This window comes from Pseudomyrmex gracilis, unplaced genomic scaffold (genome assembly GCF_002006095.1).
Source record: "Pseudomyrmex gracilis isolate BER0280 unplaced genomic scaffold, ASM200609v1 scaffold_13, whole genome shotgun sequence".
In the NCBI taxonomy this organism is placed as follows: Eukaryota; Metazoa; Arthropoda; class Insecta; order Hymenoptera; family Formicidae; genus Pseudomyrmex; species Pseudomyrmex gracilis.
In genome coordinates, this window is record NW_018020597.1 from 688,182 (window position 1) to 704,078 (window position 15,897).

General features: G+C 48.2%; 1 protein-coding gene across 12 annotated transcripts in view; it reads right to left on the minus strand.

Annotated features, from left to right (window-relative positions):
- Positions 1–15,897, minus strand: part of LOC109863836 (CUGBP Elav-like family member 4) — a 596,712-nt gene that overhangs the window by 71,415 nt on the left and 509,400 nt on the right. For 6 of the 12 annotated variants that reach the window (XM_020444444.1, XM_020444442.1, XM_020444445.1 and 3 more), the window contains one exon: positions 4,740–4,788. In XM_020444444.1, coding sequence (XP_020300033.1) covers positions 4,740–4,788 — 49 coding nt within the window. Of the gene's footprint in view, positions 1–4,739; positions 4,789–14,141; positions 14,715–15,897 lie in introns of those variants that run through there. The other 6 variants (XM_020444439.1, XM_020444441.1, XM_020444447.1 and 3 more) reach the window with 2 other exon arrangements.

The window sequence follows — 15,897 nt, forward strand, 5'->3', positions numbered from 1 at the left end:
CCCCCGCTTTCCGCAGATTCCTTCAGCCCCCCCCCTCCCGCCTGTTTCCCTTCGGCGTATCAACGCCTCGACCATCGCTTCTCCTCCGTCGGGGAATATCCCGTTTGTCCTTAGCCCCGGGTACTTTTCGCCAAGAGAGAGAGAGAGAGAGAGTTCGCTCCTATTGTCGCGTCAGGACACCGTGGGGACCAAGAATTGGACCTTTGTCGCCAGAGCTAAGTGTTAACGCGCCCTTCGCGTCCTCCCTCCCTCGCGATTCCCCGAGCAAAAGCGAAGGAGAAATTAACTCTCGGGAATTATCCCCCCGCGCCGGACGCGACAAAGCGAACGTTTTGTCTGACACGACGCGGTTCGACGCGGACGACGCTCCGAAACCGCGTTTATCTTCGATCGCGGTAACGCGTATTTTTTTTTTATCTCAAGTCTATCGAACTTGTTGAGTTGTTAATTAAGTCAACAATTATAAAAAAAATTAGTACAAATTAACACGTATTCTGAATTAATGAAAATTTACATACTCGTACATAAATTTATCCAAGTTCGTCTCAATTTCTATTACAAAAAATGCGATTACAAGATGTCGAATATGTGTTCAGATAAACTTTACAACAACAAAAATTTCCAAAAAGGTATAGAATTTCTGTCCAAACGAGTAATAAACACGCTTGTTTCACAAAAGAGAGCGTGTGATTTTCATCGTGTCTTCTGTCACGTGTCTCAAACGCGAGCGAACTAACTAACTTGGCGAACATATTCGCCACGAAACGAAACTGTAGTTACAAATCTAGTAACTGTAACTTTCGCGCTTGCGTAGTTTCCTTTTCGTTGGAAGAAAGTGCACGTAAGGAGAGAGAGACGTGCTCTCATAATCCACGTGGATTTCTCTTTTGGACGGGTTTAAGGCCGGTCCACGTCACGTCAGCCGGGACGAGAGACTTGGCAGCGACGCGAGAGAGAGAAGGCCGTGGGCCTTATCCTTTCTCCCAACCCGATATTCTGGGGATACGTTTATCTGCGACGACGAGGTGGTATAGGGCGAGCGATGGCGGTGGGAGCCGGGGTGGCTCGCCGAGGGATCGAAACTTATCTACTTGCTCAACTAGCTCCGGTACAGCGCACCGCCCGCCCTTATCCAGTCGTCGAAACTTCAGGCGGCCCCCGAGTCGGCGGGCCAACTTCCGCGCGAGAGAGATACGCACATTTCTCAAATCTGTTCTCGTCGCTGTAAACTTAATTCCGACTGCTTCAATGCGCGCTATCGCGCGCGCGCTACCCGCCAACAAGTCTTACCGTTGACGTACGTGAAAAATGTTTCGAAAAGAGGGGCGCGCGTCGGTTCATCGGCGAAGGATCTTCCGCTTCTCGGTTCCGGTTGAGTTACTTCTCTTTCGACGGTTACGTTAACCGCGATAAGAGCCAGAAGAGATGAATGCGCGAGTTGCCGTTTCGTGAAATTTCTGCCGATATATTGAGCGATAGATAAGCGCAATTTGCATATACGGACGGAGTGTTTTGCATTCATTCAATTTGCCACATCTTCGTCAGCAAGCATCGAAGATAAAGTCGAAGCTATGAAACACCGGTTCGAATTGTTTTGAAACCAGTTTCGCGCAACTCGCAAACGGGATTTATCGCGTAAATGCCTCACGTTATCTCCTGATCGCGTAAGTTTTGCACGACGTGAAGAAGAAACCGATATCGCGGAACAAGATTACGGAAATAACGACACTATTTCCGCGGCAATGTCTCGAAACCGCAGTCGAACGTTCAAGCGTCTCGCAATTAAAGTCTGATTTGTCTTTTGAACCGCCAATAGAGCGTTGTTTCGCCGAAACTGTAAAACGCGTTAGTCGTTGCAGAAAGAATCTATAAACTGACGATAATTAAACATCGATTGCGAAATGCGAGCTTCGTAAATGACAGCCGTTAATTTGGAAAAGACAGTCTCGCGTCTCTTGAAATAATAAAATCTCTTCGTTCTCGATAATTGGAGCAATGATTGCAGACATCTCCTATCTTGAATTGTTATTTTATGTGAATGCGATTGTTTCTTTTCGACTAATTCTATCTCGTCGGTAAAAACACAATTTTAGAGTTTCCAAGTGAGAAATTTGTTTCCCATCAATATAATCTGTATATTTGATCAGAAATCCATTACTTCGTACATCCGTCGACACGCAATTCCAATCACAATTTGATACAAATTTTGGCATCAAATGATACAGATCGGATCTCGATATTCCGAAACGCATCGCAACTTCGAGTTTATAATTACAGACGATAATATCGGAGATCCGCCATGACCTCGAGCGTTCGAACAAATTTCGTGACGTTATTAACATCTATTTCGCGTCCGGAAAACCCGATAAGGGTCGTGTCAGAGACGGCCACGAAGGATCATAAAGATCAGGGGACCGGTTGTCGGAGAGACGAAGACGCAAAAGAGAGAGAGAGAGAGAGAGAGAGAGAGAGAGAGAGAGATATGATGCGAAGATGAAGTGGCGGAAACCATCTTGCGCGATCGTGCGCGACGAAGGATAGACACGACGATGCCGATGACGAGGGAGGAGGGCGACTCGACGACGGTGTTGCCGAAGTTCAGTAACCCCCTGATTGAACCCTCTCTCCTCTCCCTGCGACTACGCTGTGGATACAGCGTCTACATAGGGTATATACGGAGGTAGAGCCGCAGAAGCGAGCGGCAGCTACGACGGCACACCGTGCCCGGGATCACTCCCGCATCCGCGTCAAGCCGAGGCTTTGTGGGGCCACACGGAGGCAGGCGACCGGAGATTACAATGGCATCTCCTCCAGATTAGCATATGAATTACGATCCCCCTCATCTGCTCCCCTCCCGTTCGCCACCCCCCAACCGTGTCTTCTTCCACGTATCTCGGTCTAACGCCATCCCGTGCCACCCCTTCGCGCACATCTCCCTCGATCTCTTCCTTCCTGTTTGTATGTGTGTGTGTGTGTGTGTGTGTGTGCTTTTCCCTGCGTCGTTCTCGTACCTCGCCTGTCTCCCTCGTTTGCTCGTGTAAAGCGCATCGCGCGCTCTCATTCTTTATCGCAGCGTTCTCCCTGCGCAAAAGTCCGATTTCGCTGGCACGAAAGACTATCCGAAGAACTTCGGGGATGGCTGTCGACACACCAGAAACGCTGTCCCCGATTCCGCGTCGCGGACTTTGCGAATGGTAACGAAGGGGACCCCTGACAGAGCGGCTCTTAGCCTTCGGGAATTCCCGGACGAGCTTTCTCTGTTATTTACATCGGAAGCAACGCCGGCACAGAGCTTTCAACGATGGCGCTCGTCGAACGGATGAAACGAGTATCGATCGGTTACAACCCGCCTCCAAAGATAAATACCATATTTTTAATTAAATCGTGGTACAAGCTGATATTTGCCGAGGTGCTTTATAGAAATTAACGCATGAACCGAATCGAAGCGCGTTACGTGTATGAACTCGTGGGAGCGAGTGAAAGATGGATGAGCGTCAGATTTTTGCGTCAGATATTACACAACGTTATAACGCGCATCGCGCGTCGCACATATTGTTGAGTGCGCGTGAAAGAGAGTGAAAGAGCGAAAGAGAGATCGTGTTTTTCAAATAATAATACCGACAAAATGGGATAGATCGGTGGGATTACAATGCGCGGTCTCGCGCGGTCACGCGAGCAACTGGAAACACGAGATGAAAAACGCGCCGTATAGGTAGTCGTGCGGCGTGAGTACGCGTGATGTACGCACGTTCATGCGAAAACTGCATATAACCAACAACGACTACTCATTAAAAACGATAGTCAATCGGCAATTTGTCTCTCGATTATCTGAAGTCTCGTCATACGTGCGCTTCTCTCCCGCGTTATCCCTACCGTGACGCGAAATTTACGACTCGCGGCTACTGCGGCGATAAGCGAATGTCAACACGAACGCACACCGACCGCGTTGTCGTCGTCGTCGTCAGCTGTAAAATTCCACGTAATTAATAAAATTGACCCACGGTAAAAAAAAAAAAAAAAAAAAAAAAGGGCGTAGTAGCAGCGCGCGCTGCTGTGCCGGAAGATACGGCGCGAAGAGCCCCGCGACAACTCTGTAGAGAGAAAGAGCAAGCCGATGAATATCGGGCGGGGGCTCGATGGGTGGTACCAAGCAATGTGTACATTTTTTTATCGCGGCGTCTATCGCGCCGCCCCGGCGCGAGTATGAATTTTATACGACGTGCGTGTTATCGCGACTGCGCTATTACAGCGAATTATCTGTAGTTTTATTACATAGTTTCTCTCGCGATTGACAAGGTATATAAAGCCCGTTAAAGATACACACACTAGGACTAGAATATAAAATTACCTCCCCCTCCCCTCCCCGGTAATTTCTAACCGAGAAAGATACGTGTTTAACGTTGTATAAACCTATTTGTTCTAATAATTGATACGTCGTCGACAGAGTCCAAGATAATTAATTTTTTTCTCATCAGCTAGAAGAGTGACATGTCATTTTTTTTAATTGTCACATCATTTTGCCCTCGTCTTGATGTAGAAAAATAGTGGACGCAATAAAGTAGCAAACACGGAAAAAAATTTTTTTTCTCTAAGAGCCGCAATTCAACAATAACTTAATTTTTTTTCAATAATGTATACAGTAATTCGCGCAATGTTTTTTCTCGAACAACTGAAATTAACCATAAGAAATAATTTCGATCGTAATATATTGGAATCGACTTGCTTGTCTCCGTTCTTACCTCCGCGGTTTTCACTGTCCGCTGGCTTCACTTGAATAGGACGGTTCATCTGCAACATAAATAAAGAGACGGCACATGTTAGTGCGATGTGACGGATAAAGAAGAATATTATTATTATTTTCTAATAATATGATATTTCTCGTACATGTGCGGAGATAATCGCGCGCGCGAATTCGTGTGAAATCTTTCTGTTTGCCTTTTACGTGTCTTTCGAGAAGATGGAAGTGAAGAAAGAGAAACACGAAGAAAGAATCGACGAAAGGCGAAACTAACGGAAGAAGGGAAAAGAGGTGAAAATATATCCAGTTTGCCAAGAAGACGGAAGTATCGTTATTTGTCCGGCGTGTGTGCGCTCGTCCTTCGCGTCACTTCAACCCCCGTTCAAACACCATCAGTGGTTGCGAGAGCTTCCTCTGTCGTTGACAGTTCTGGCTGTCAGAGGTGCGCGTGGGCTTGCGAGTACGAGCGCGCACTAATGGAAACGAGACGGAACGATAGCGACGACAGAGAAACGCGCGCGCTCTAGAAAGGACGAGGAAACGCGGGAGAAGCCCGAGCGGGGGGGCTCTCATCCCACGGTTGTGGGTTACGAAAGCACGGAACTCGCCACTCGTCCTTCCCGCTCGAAGTCCTTTGGAACCGCTGCGGCGGGTCGGGGATCCCAACGAACAAATAACATTGTTTATTTCTCGGACGGGTCGCACCGCCGCAGCGCGTTCCAGTTCGCTCTTGGGGGATGAGGATGCATGATTCATGACGTGGGGGACACAGAACACCGTACTTCGATCCCGGCTCCCATCTTCTTCTGCTTGTCGTTCCCCGTCCCTGTCCTTCATAGAATGCGCGCTCGTCTCTTCTTCCATCGACCTCACTCGGTCTTGAACTCTTCGCCGCAACTCGCTCTTCCATCCTCTCTCTCTCTCTCTCTCTCTTTTCTCTACTTCCGCGTCTCTGTTGGCGCTTTCAACAGTAGCATTATCCTACTGCTGGCCTTGCAGGTCCTTTCTCTCTGACCAATTTTCCTCCGAGGATCACTAGAGCCGCCACAGAAGCGCGAGAGGATTGCAAGACTCTACGGTTTACCAGTGACACGATTTCGCCCTTCAAATATTTACGCACACACGTGTACATCTTCGTACGTCTTGCAAGTTTTATAAAAAGAAAGAAACAAATTTATTTGTAAGCGTAATTATCGTAAAGAAATAAATTCGAAAGAAATAGGATACACAAATTTTATTGGAAAATTTATCTGTGTGCGAAAGCTTGGATATTAAAAAAAAAAAAAAAAAAATTGATCTTGTTACAAACACTTGCGATCTCTATCCGATCGGACGTGGGTGGATTTAAGAAAAGAGGAAAATACGCAACGGAAGAGGAAAGGACGCCAGACTGGCGAAAATCCCAGTTCTTAACGCTTACAACTGGGCACTGCGACCATCTGTCTTCTGACTCGCTCTTTTGTTTTGTTTTGTTTTGTTTTGTTTGGTTTTTTATTTCACATATATACGCGTTTCATAAGAATCACGAGAGAAAAGTGCGCGATACGATGCTGGGGGTGAAAACGTGCTCGGCAAGCCCGAAACTTTTTCTGCGCGCATGCATGTCGGGCGCACAAAGAGGAGCGACGTTACGGTCGGGGTCAGTGCCACGATCACGTAGACATTATACAAGGTGCATGTACGTCAAACGAGCGAGCATGAGTGTTCCGGGTTCATGGAGTTCTCTTCTGGGCGAGATCGATACACAGCAGCGCAACCATAACATCGCGGTCTATACACAACACGTTGTCCCTTGTGGGAGAAAGAAAAAAAAAAAAAATAAACAAGGAAAGATTGTTCAGAGGCGTCGCATCGCGGCAGGCGAGTTACACGCGAAGGGATGGAAAACGAGCGAGATTAGAAGATCCGGAAAGAGGGAAAAGCGCGTACGGGGGGGGAGAATCGCACGTCTCTCCCCGAACGCGTGTGTGTACGAGGAGCAATTACCGGGCGTCTCGGGGGATCAAACTCCGCGCTATCGATTAATCCGGCGATACGCGCGAGCGACTGTCAGGCGGTAATTACTCGCGAGTCCGTGAGGAGGGTCGCCATTAACTCTTTAATATTTCATAGCGGCGGCTGTACGTCCGGCCGCGATTCCCCGAGACCGGTGGTGCGCGCGCGATGAACGACGGCAGGAGAGAAAGCGGTCGTGACGACAGGCGAAAGAGGGTTGTGCGTGTATGTGTGTGTGTGTGTGTGAGAGGAGGAGGAGAAGGACCAAGAGGGAGAAGGTCACTTTAAGCACTGTCCGCTGGTCAGGAAATTAAACTTTGAGTCGAGAACTGGCCATTAGGCGTTTGTTGTTGCCCCCGTTGTCAGGGGGAACCCGACCTCCGCATAGATACCGGAACTGAGATACGACGAGCTCCCGTCTCTTCCGCCTTGTCTCTCCGGACGAGTTTAACGCTGAATGCATCGTGTAAATGTCACTTACGACCCGAGGGATCTGTACCAGTCAATAACGAGCGAGACTTCCGCTCAGCCAGACCCGTGGTTCGGCGGTGAGACGCGCCGATTAACATGGCCGACTATTAACTAACCGCGTTGTTGCGCCCCGCTGGTAACTGGCAGCTGCTCAATCGGACTAGCGAGCGAGGAACTGACGTCAATTAGCAGCGAGCTCAATATCTCAGCGAGATACTGTCACGTCTCGGAGATATATTCCACCTAATTCCGCGTTCGTGATTACGGAAACCTCTTCTCGTGTGTGCGCACACACGAGTATCTATTTTATTAATCTTAAAAAGACGAGAGTGAGCTTTTCAAAGCACACACGCACACACAAGAATTTTATTAAAGCATAATCTCTCTGTGTGATTTGCGAGAATGTTAAAGAGAGCGCGCGCGTTGGTGCTTTTCACGGAACTAATTGGCAACGACGGGTTATTGGATACGTTGGCGCGCGTTATCTTAGCAAAGGAATTTTAGATTGAAGTTAACACGCGGAGAAACGCGTCGTCACACAATGAAGATATATACGTAGAGGATATGTCGAGGATATTCATCCTGTATACACAAAAGGATTTATTTACATATTAGAATTTACGTAGGCGGAAGATTGCGTTATGTTCCGTAGACACATCGTATTCGAACATGGCGACAAATCCGTTTCGCGTTCTGATGACCGAATTGATAAGGCGATACTGTGCGGAAAGTTCAGGTTCGATCGCTGACCAAAGTCTTTTTCGCAGATTTTTTTTTTTTTTAGTTTCATAGGTGAACAAACTGGGTAATTTATGTACTGGAGATAAAAATTAATTAATAAGCGTCCTGGATGAATTTTCGAACTGAAATCAATTTAATTTCCAAGTTTATTAATACTACACACGTAGAAAGTATATTTGCATCCGCTGGTACATTTGTTGGTACGTTTTATTGACCTTGAACCATCTTCTAGTTTTAAACTTTCACGAGCTAAACTTTGTTGTCAAAAAAAAACAAAAACAAAAAAAAACAAAAAACTATATTTCGCACGTTTGGCTCTTTTACTCTCGTCATTTCTCTCAAAAGGATTTGGTTAATCGATCTAAATTTACTTCTTTACTCGAGAAAACCGCCGAAGAAAGTTGAAGAACGTATGCAAGTGCGTTCCCAAGTGTTTTCGTAATATTGTGAAAGAGAAAGCGCGAGGAAAAAGCCGCGCCTCTGTTTGGCGATCGCGTTACGATCGAGCGTCGACCCTTTGGCAATTTGTGTCATCAGCCGCGTGCACTTGGAAAATCGATCCCCCTTGAGAGGCACCGGCTCAAGATGGATGGTAATAAGTAAATGTGTTTGCTGAGTCCCGAGCGCGCATCACGAGCAATTAATTAAGCTCGATTATCTATGTACACTGCGGGGAGGGAAAACTGCGTCGTCTCTCGCCTTCGGATAGATGCCGAATGATAACCACGTTATGCACGCGCGCGGCGCAAACGCGCCGAATGATAATGCCTTTCACGGATCTGAGTTAGATCATCGGTGTGTGGTCTTGTATCACATCCGAGTGGCGACGAAAATATTACATAAAATCGGCGCGATCTATATAATTATTTCGCGAATTAAAAAGCGACGTATAAAACGTCGAAGAATTATCAAAGAACTGTCCGAGCGAATATAATGACGTTGACCGGATGAAGATGGTTCGAGGGCGATTTCTGTGAAAAAAAAACAAAAAAAACAAAAAAAAAATACCGAGCGATCGGGATCTTGATTATCTCAATTTATGCCCGTTGATAAAACGAGCCTTTTCTTTCGGGATGAGAATATATACGCGCGGCTTTCTCGAAAAGCACGCAAAATCCAGATAGGGGATGGGCGCAGGCTGATAACCGCCGAATTGAATGGTGACTGCCGTTTCGGAAATTGAATAAGCTATCGTGCCAGGGCCGAGCTGCCGAGTGGCGGCTACCGGTATTTGACCTGCCTGCGTGCAATCAATGTACTGATTGAAGATAAGGGCTCGCCCTGCGCGGCCCCTCCCCCCCTCTCCCCGGCCATCCTCTCGCCGCTCCATGATTTATATACGTACGGTCTTTACCGACGATGTATTCATTACTTGATTACCCGTCGGCAGGTTAATACCGATCGCGCTGTCATGCAACGTGTGTGTGTGTGTGTGTGAGCCCGGATATTTTGTTTTCCTTCCGCGATGAGAAAACGCGATATTTTTTTCTCTCTCCTCTCGAAAACGATGACGACTCGCTAATTACAAATTGCGTAATAATCGAATGTATAACGAATCCTTGCCCTCTCTTTCTCTCTTTCTCTCTCTCTCTCTCCCTCTCTCTCTCTCTTCCTCGAAGTCGCTTCTTGTATTTTTCTTCGTCTCCGACAAAAGTTTCCGGAGTTTCAAATAAAACTTTCGCGACTCTCAAATTTGAACGTTTATTGCTGATTTCATCAGCCGGAGCGCGCGAAGACTTTCAAAGCATCTTGAAGACGTTACATTTGATTGCGAACTCTCTCCACATTTTCGTTACATAATTCAGTTATTCTAATTACTGCGATTGCGCTCGCGCACGCAGCGGCGACGGCGGCGGCGGCGGCGTCTCTCCGGCTCAAGTTAACTTGAGTAATCCTTGGCGTGGGATATCAGACGGGGAAACGCTGCATGCTAACTGCGCGAAATCTGCGTTCGCGGTCGTGCCCGTTAATACGGCTAATTTGTCGACTGCTTCGGAGCGAACGCAGTCCTCTGTGTGTTCGCATCGGTTGCTCCGCTCTCTCTCTCTCTCTCTCTCTCTCTTTCTCTCTCTCTCTGCGTGGGAGATACGCCAAAGCGGAGGGAACGGCGGAAAGAGGATGAGCTGCCAGCAAGCAGATTACATCTAAATGGATCCCGACCGAGATCTAATTGGCAAATTAATTGCGACCCGAAATTAATTCCGCCGTTTCGACAATTGATATTTGACGTTCCGTTTGTTGTTGCCGGCTGACTTGCCCTTCGACGAAGAATCGCGTGTGCCTCTGACGTTTCGTTTCGAGAATTTCATCGCTGCGGAATCACGCGCGCGGGCGCAAGAGAGAGAGAGAGAGAGAGAGAAAGAAAGAGAGATCCGGTACTCCATTGTTCAGGCCCGGTACTGTTTCGTCCAATTCCCAAATGAATTTGTCAGCAATATCGCGGCGCTTAGCGCGTTATCGGCGTCACTTTTTGACGCGGCCGAACAATGCGTCTCCGGCCGAGTGATAACTCCGCATTGAATCGCCCAGGTTGCGATTCACTGCCGAAATAAATGCGCACCTGCGTCCCCGGCTCCTGCTCGCCTGTTTCGTGATTATAAATAGGATTCGCGTTTTATTGTCGGGAGCAGAGTGCCGCGTGATTGAACGTCACGCCGTATAACGGCGATCAACACGCGCGCGTAGGCCATGTGCGCCCAAACTAACGTCCTATATCGCCGTCTGTGCAGCGGCAATCGATTGATAAGTTGATTGAAGGCACGGAGATAACTCCTCAGAAAAATACTGAGATCGGAAAGGATCGAACGGATATAACAAAATTGTGTACACAATAAAAAAAATTGTATATAATAAAAAGAACGCAGACGTAAATTGAAAAAGATGTGTTACGCGTTAGAAAAAAAAAATTTTTTTACTAAAATTAATGAAGAAACGATAATTTCAAAATTGCGTAATTTTATTTTCAGCGAAATGATCGATTCGGTTAAATCGATTTATTTTTATCGGATTACGTGCAAAAACACGCGGACAAACTTTTATTGCATTTTCGGCAACGCAGAATACAGCTGCGCGCGCGATATCTTCGCTCGCAAATTGTTTCGCCTACACGTTTGCAGGGTAAGTTCCGGCATTAACAGGTACATACACGTAGTAGCGCGCGTTTTCATTTTGGACGCGCGCAGCACTTTGTGCGCGGATGATCACGTTTTCGCCGTGTCCGTTAAATAAAAACGCAAGTTTAGAAAACCAATTCCGGTCCGGTGTTTCGGCGTGCTTTTCCGGGACATCGCGCTAAAATTCAAGCGCAAGTAGAAATCGAACGATTGCCATACCCCGCTATACCCCAGTATCTCTTTACTGCGTGTTGCCGGGTTACGATACTGCGCCAAAGCGACGTAGTCTCTCGAAAAACGGGAATTACGTTGCGCTTTTTTTCCCTCCGTCTCGTAACCATACTCTGACGTATCCGGGGTTTCGGTCGGCGTATTTTTTTTTTTTTCTTTTTTTTTTTTACACGACCGTACCTATACGAGATATAAAGCATTCGCTTTTTCGCCTATTCAATTTCTCGTTTTTTTCTTCTCTCTTTTTTTTTTTTTTTTTTTGTATTCAGCTCCATCAGTTTTTTCCCTAACGCTCTACAAATATTTGAGCGCCGACTATACTCTCTCCCTCCCACTCCCTCCGGTCGAAAGAGCATTCGAGTCGAGTGAGCTTTCGCGCATCCCCCTACGGGCCAATCGCCGTTCACCGATTGTAATCTAAGCCAATGCTTCGCATTAAATGTCAAACGTTATACGCCTCTCTATTTCACGGCTCTGCGGTAGCGAGTGCCCAGGCCGGGGGGCGCGTTGTGGATGTGGCAGTCGGCTCAACAAACGCCGGAAAATCGCGACGCGGCGGGATGCGATTGCCCCGACGGTTTACAGCGCTCTTTGACGCGGTTCCGTTGTCACGTAGCGCCATTCCGGGTTTCGATCGCCTCCCATTTGGCGGGGTTACAGTCGTAACAACGTCGAAACTTCATTGCTTCTACATGATCTCTCTCGGTACCGGTAAATGCCCCCCAGCCGCGCGCGCCCGGAAGAAACCTACGTCACGGACGCGTCGTCGTCGTCGCGGGGAATAGCAATCAAGAAAATCGCGATTCCAGATGTTTCCGCGAAAATTTCTAATTCAGCAAAAAGATCAAAAAGCGAATCACAAAAATCTCGCTCGGAGAAAGCTAACGATATACAATCCGCTGCCTCGGATTGCGATCGATCGACGCGGAATATCGACGAAGCTACAAAATTTTGTTCGGACTGATCAAAACACATTCAGACATTTTTGACATAAAACTGTTCCAACAATTAAAAATTGTTTCGATTTTTATTTCGCGCAAATTTCAGATATTTTTTCCTCGCGCGGTGTGCGCACAGATCACATTTGTGCTTCTCGCGTGCGCGCGCGCGCGCGCGCTTGCTATCAGGAATTTTAATCGACACGCGAGATAAACTCGCGCTACACACGACGTACCCAGATACCGGGTCGTCTAGTGGTACGAGGCTCGGTTTATTATTGGGGATGGGTCGGGCATCCGGATTTAGGATTGATGTGCCGTGGAAAGCGCGGCCATGTGGCGGGCCGCATTACCGACGGCGTTATGCGTCGGCACATTCACGTGTGCTGCCGCATTAATTGATGCACGTCTCCGCATCAACACCCAGCCCGGGCCCGTCTCGTGAGAACTCGTCATGTGCCACGGAGAGTTTCCGATACAATCACGTTTTGCGCCGCGTACCTATAGACGCACACGCTCGCGGCTAAGCGCGCACGAGAAGCGAGAAGAAACTCACTTGCGCTCTCTCTCTCTCTCTCTCTCTCTCTCTCTCTCTCTCTCAATTGACAGGAAGAGAGAAGGAACAAACGATCGGAACTATCCGTTGTGTTATCTGGTGAATTGTTGTTTCAAGATAATCCCGATATGCCTCGTACAACACACGGTTCAGCGAGTCTATTGTAAACTACGAGATACCCCCGTCGAATATGTGATCGCATCGCTGCGTGCGTACGCGATAATTGATCTCACATACGTTGGATCTCCGTGGCGAGCTTCTTATTTTTTTAATTACACGCGAAATGCACTCGCCGAGGGGATAAAGCGCGTCGCTTTGTTCGCGTAATTCTCATTTCTGAGAAAGCACGCGCGCGTAGAAATCGACAGATTTTCTCTGAAAACAAAACGTTGCGCGGCAACTATACCTCGAAGTGAATGTGAAATAAATGGACTTTTGATTAATCAGACTCGCGAGGGCGAACGCTGGCTCTCGTCAAACCGCTGAGTAACCAAACCCAGACACGCCCGCGGCGTCTAAACAGCTGCTCGCGTGTCCCGGCGTGCGCCGGCGATTCACGCGTGTCGTACGCGCCCCGCTTAAACGTATGCGGAGGGTTACATACATGCGAAGAGAAGAACCCGAGAGAGAGAGAGGGTGCCGCGGCGTGGCGAGACTGTTGTTGTTGCAAGCGTTACGCATGCAGTGGCTGCGCAACATATGGACAGGCGTTACGTTTGCGGAGCGCAAGCTGCCAGAAATAGTCACGCATAAACACAGGGACGAATCTTTTTACGGGCGCGTGTAAAAGCGCATGCCGCGGTAACGGGAGAGAGAGAGAGAGAGAGAGAGAGAGAGAGAGAGAGAGAGAGAGGCGAGGCGAAGCAGAAGGGGAGAAATCCCGTGGAAATCGGCAGCCGATCGTAAACTCGCGAGTACCATATGCATGTTCGTGCGTGCGCCCACGTCAAGACGACGTCTTGGTACCTCTCTCAGAGAACATCCTCGCTTTTACGATCTCGCCGCGCATTTCCGCGCACACCGTGTCGTACGTCGCCGTCGAAAGCGACTACGTGACGTGAATTCTGATGCGTGCGCTGGAGTGAGACACACGAGAAGAAATTCGACATCGCGCGCGGACCTAATCGCATCACCGATCGATCAATTTATCGTCGAAAGATGACGGGGCAACCCTCTTGTGACGAGCGTTCGAGGAGAGTGTACACATTACAAACACTCTTCGTTTTGGAACAATATAAAAGACCTACCTGTTTCTTCGCGGGTGGATGAGAGAGAGAAAGCGAGAGAGAAAGAGAGAGAGAGAGAGAGAGAGAGAGAGGAGTCGGAAACTTTAAAACTATTCGCGCAAGCGCACTCACCGTTTGGTCGTTCCGACGCGACGATACCATCTCCAGAATATGAACCATTGGTAAACAATTAAACGCGGATCGTGACACTGGCGGGAACTTTCCGCCCCCGCGAAAACTTCTACGAAACTTCCACTCTTCGCGCACCCCGAGGACGACGAGCGATCGTCGATAGGGATCGCCGCGAATCACGATTTGTCACAACACAAACGAAGAGATAATACCGCGCAGAACCGCGTATCGGCACACTTCGTATCCTCGCGACACCTAAAAAAAAAAATCTCGATCGACGGTGAAACAATCGACAATGACGATTTGAAATCGAGTTTCGCTATCAAATAAGTCCCAGCTAGGATACTCGAGAATCTTTTTTGTCGTTTATTTGTTCTTTTCTTTCTTCTCGCGGGAGCGAGAATATATTTGCATCCGATGTCGCGTCTCGTTCGGATGAGATACGCGAGATTCGACGGCGTATACAGAAGAAGAACGCGAGCGAAGAAGAAAAGCTGTGTGCACGCGTGTGCGAGCGAGCGCGACAATGAGAGCGAAAGAGATGGAGAGAGCACAGCTATAGATAAAACCCCGAACGCAGCTCGCCCGCGACTGATTCCCCAGGCCTACACGCACCCTCTAGTTTTCTCCCTTTCATCCCCCACTACCCACCCTCTCGACCACTATCCCCTTCCTCCACCTCTTCTGTCCTCGCCAACCCCCGTCCCCCCTTCTCCGCCACCTTTTCCTCCACCCTTCGTCCTCCTCTTACCCTTCGTAAGTCTCCCTCTTATCCTCCACGAACGCCCTCGTCCTTCTCTCCGAGCGCCACGCACCCTTTGCGAGAAAGCCCACGCACACTCGGAGCAGCCGATGTGTCTTCTCTCTCTCTCTCTCTCTCTGTCTCTCTCTCTCTCTTTGTCTCTCTCTTAGTTCTGTTTCTCTCTATCGTCTCTTCGTCGCTCTTTCGCCTCACGCATTTTCTCATCGTGCTCTCTTTCCAACCCTCCGTGATATCGCAGTCTTTTACCGGCGCGTGTCCTTTTTTATTCTTCCACACCAACGGAACCCCACAACATTCGGCCAATCAAACGAGCGCGCGTGCGTTTTCGCGGAGCTCTCCCGGTTCTTGCGGTCTCCGAAGGAATAAAAAAGAAAAAAAAAAGAGAGATGGAAAGAAGAAAACCAGGACACGGGAGAAGAGAAGGCCGTAGCCTCGGAAGCTACTAAGAACCGAGGATTCCATCCCTCGGAAAGACGCGTGTATGTGTACACACTTACGCATCCTCAGAGAGGCGATAGAGGGCAGACAAAGAGAAAGAGAGAAAGAAAGTTCTGTTCTAGATTGAAGCTGTAATGGGAAAACGTTCTTCTTCCGAGGCTTAAGGTCCGCTCTGCGAGACGAGATGAGACGATATCTATTAACACGTTAGGAGACGCAATGTTGTTTTCTTTTGTGTACGCGTACGAGAAACGATTGATAAGTATCCGAAACGACGCACCTGGATAGCGACAACAGCGCGCTGTGCGTTGTCGTTTTGACAAGTTTCATCATTATCGCGCGCGTAATATTTGCGTGTGACAGCTCGCACGCCAAAGTAGACGCTCTCAGCGATTTTTGACGTTCAACGTCCACACACTCGTTGTTGCGATGTTCGACAAATTTACGAGCTGAGCCTCGAATTGTGCTGCCTTATACTTCGCTCCCCGTGCGATTTTCGAATTTATTCCCAAATCCGAAAAAAAAAAAACGACTCGATGAAAGGAAATTTTCGAG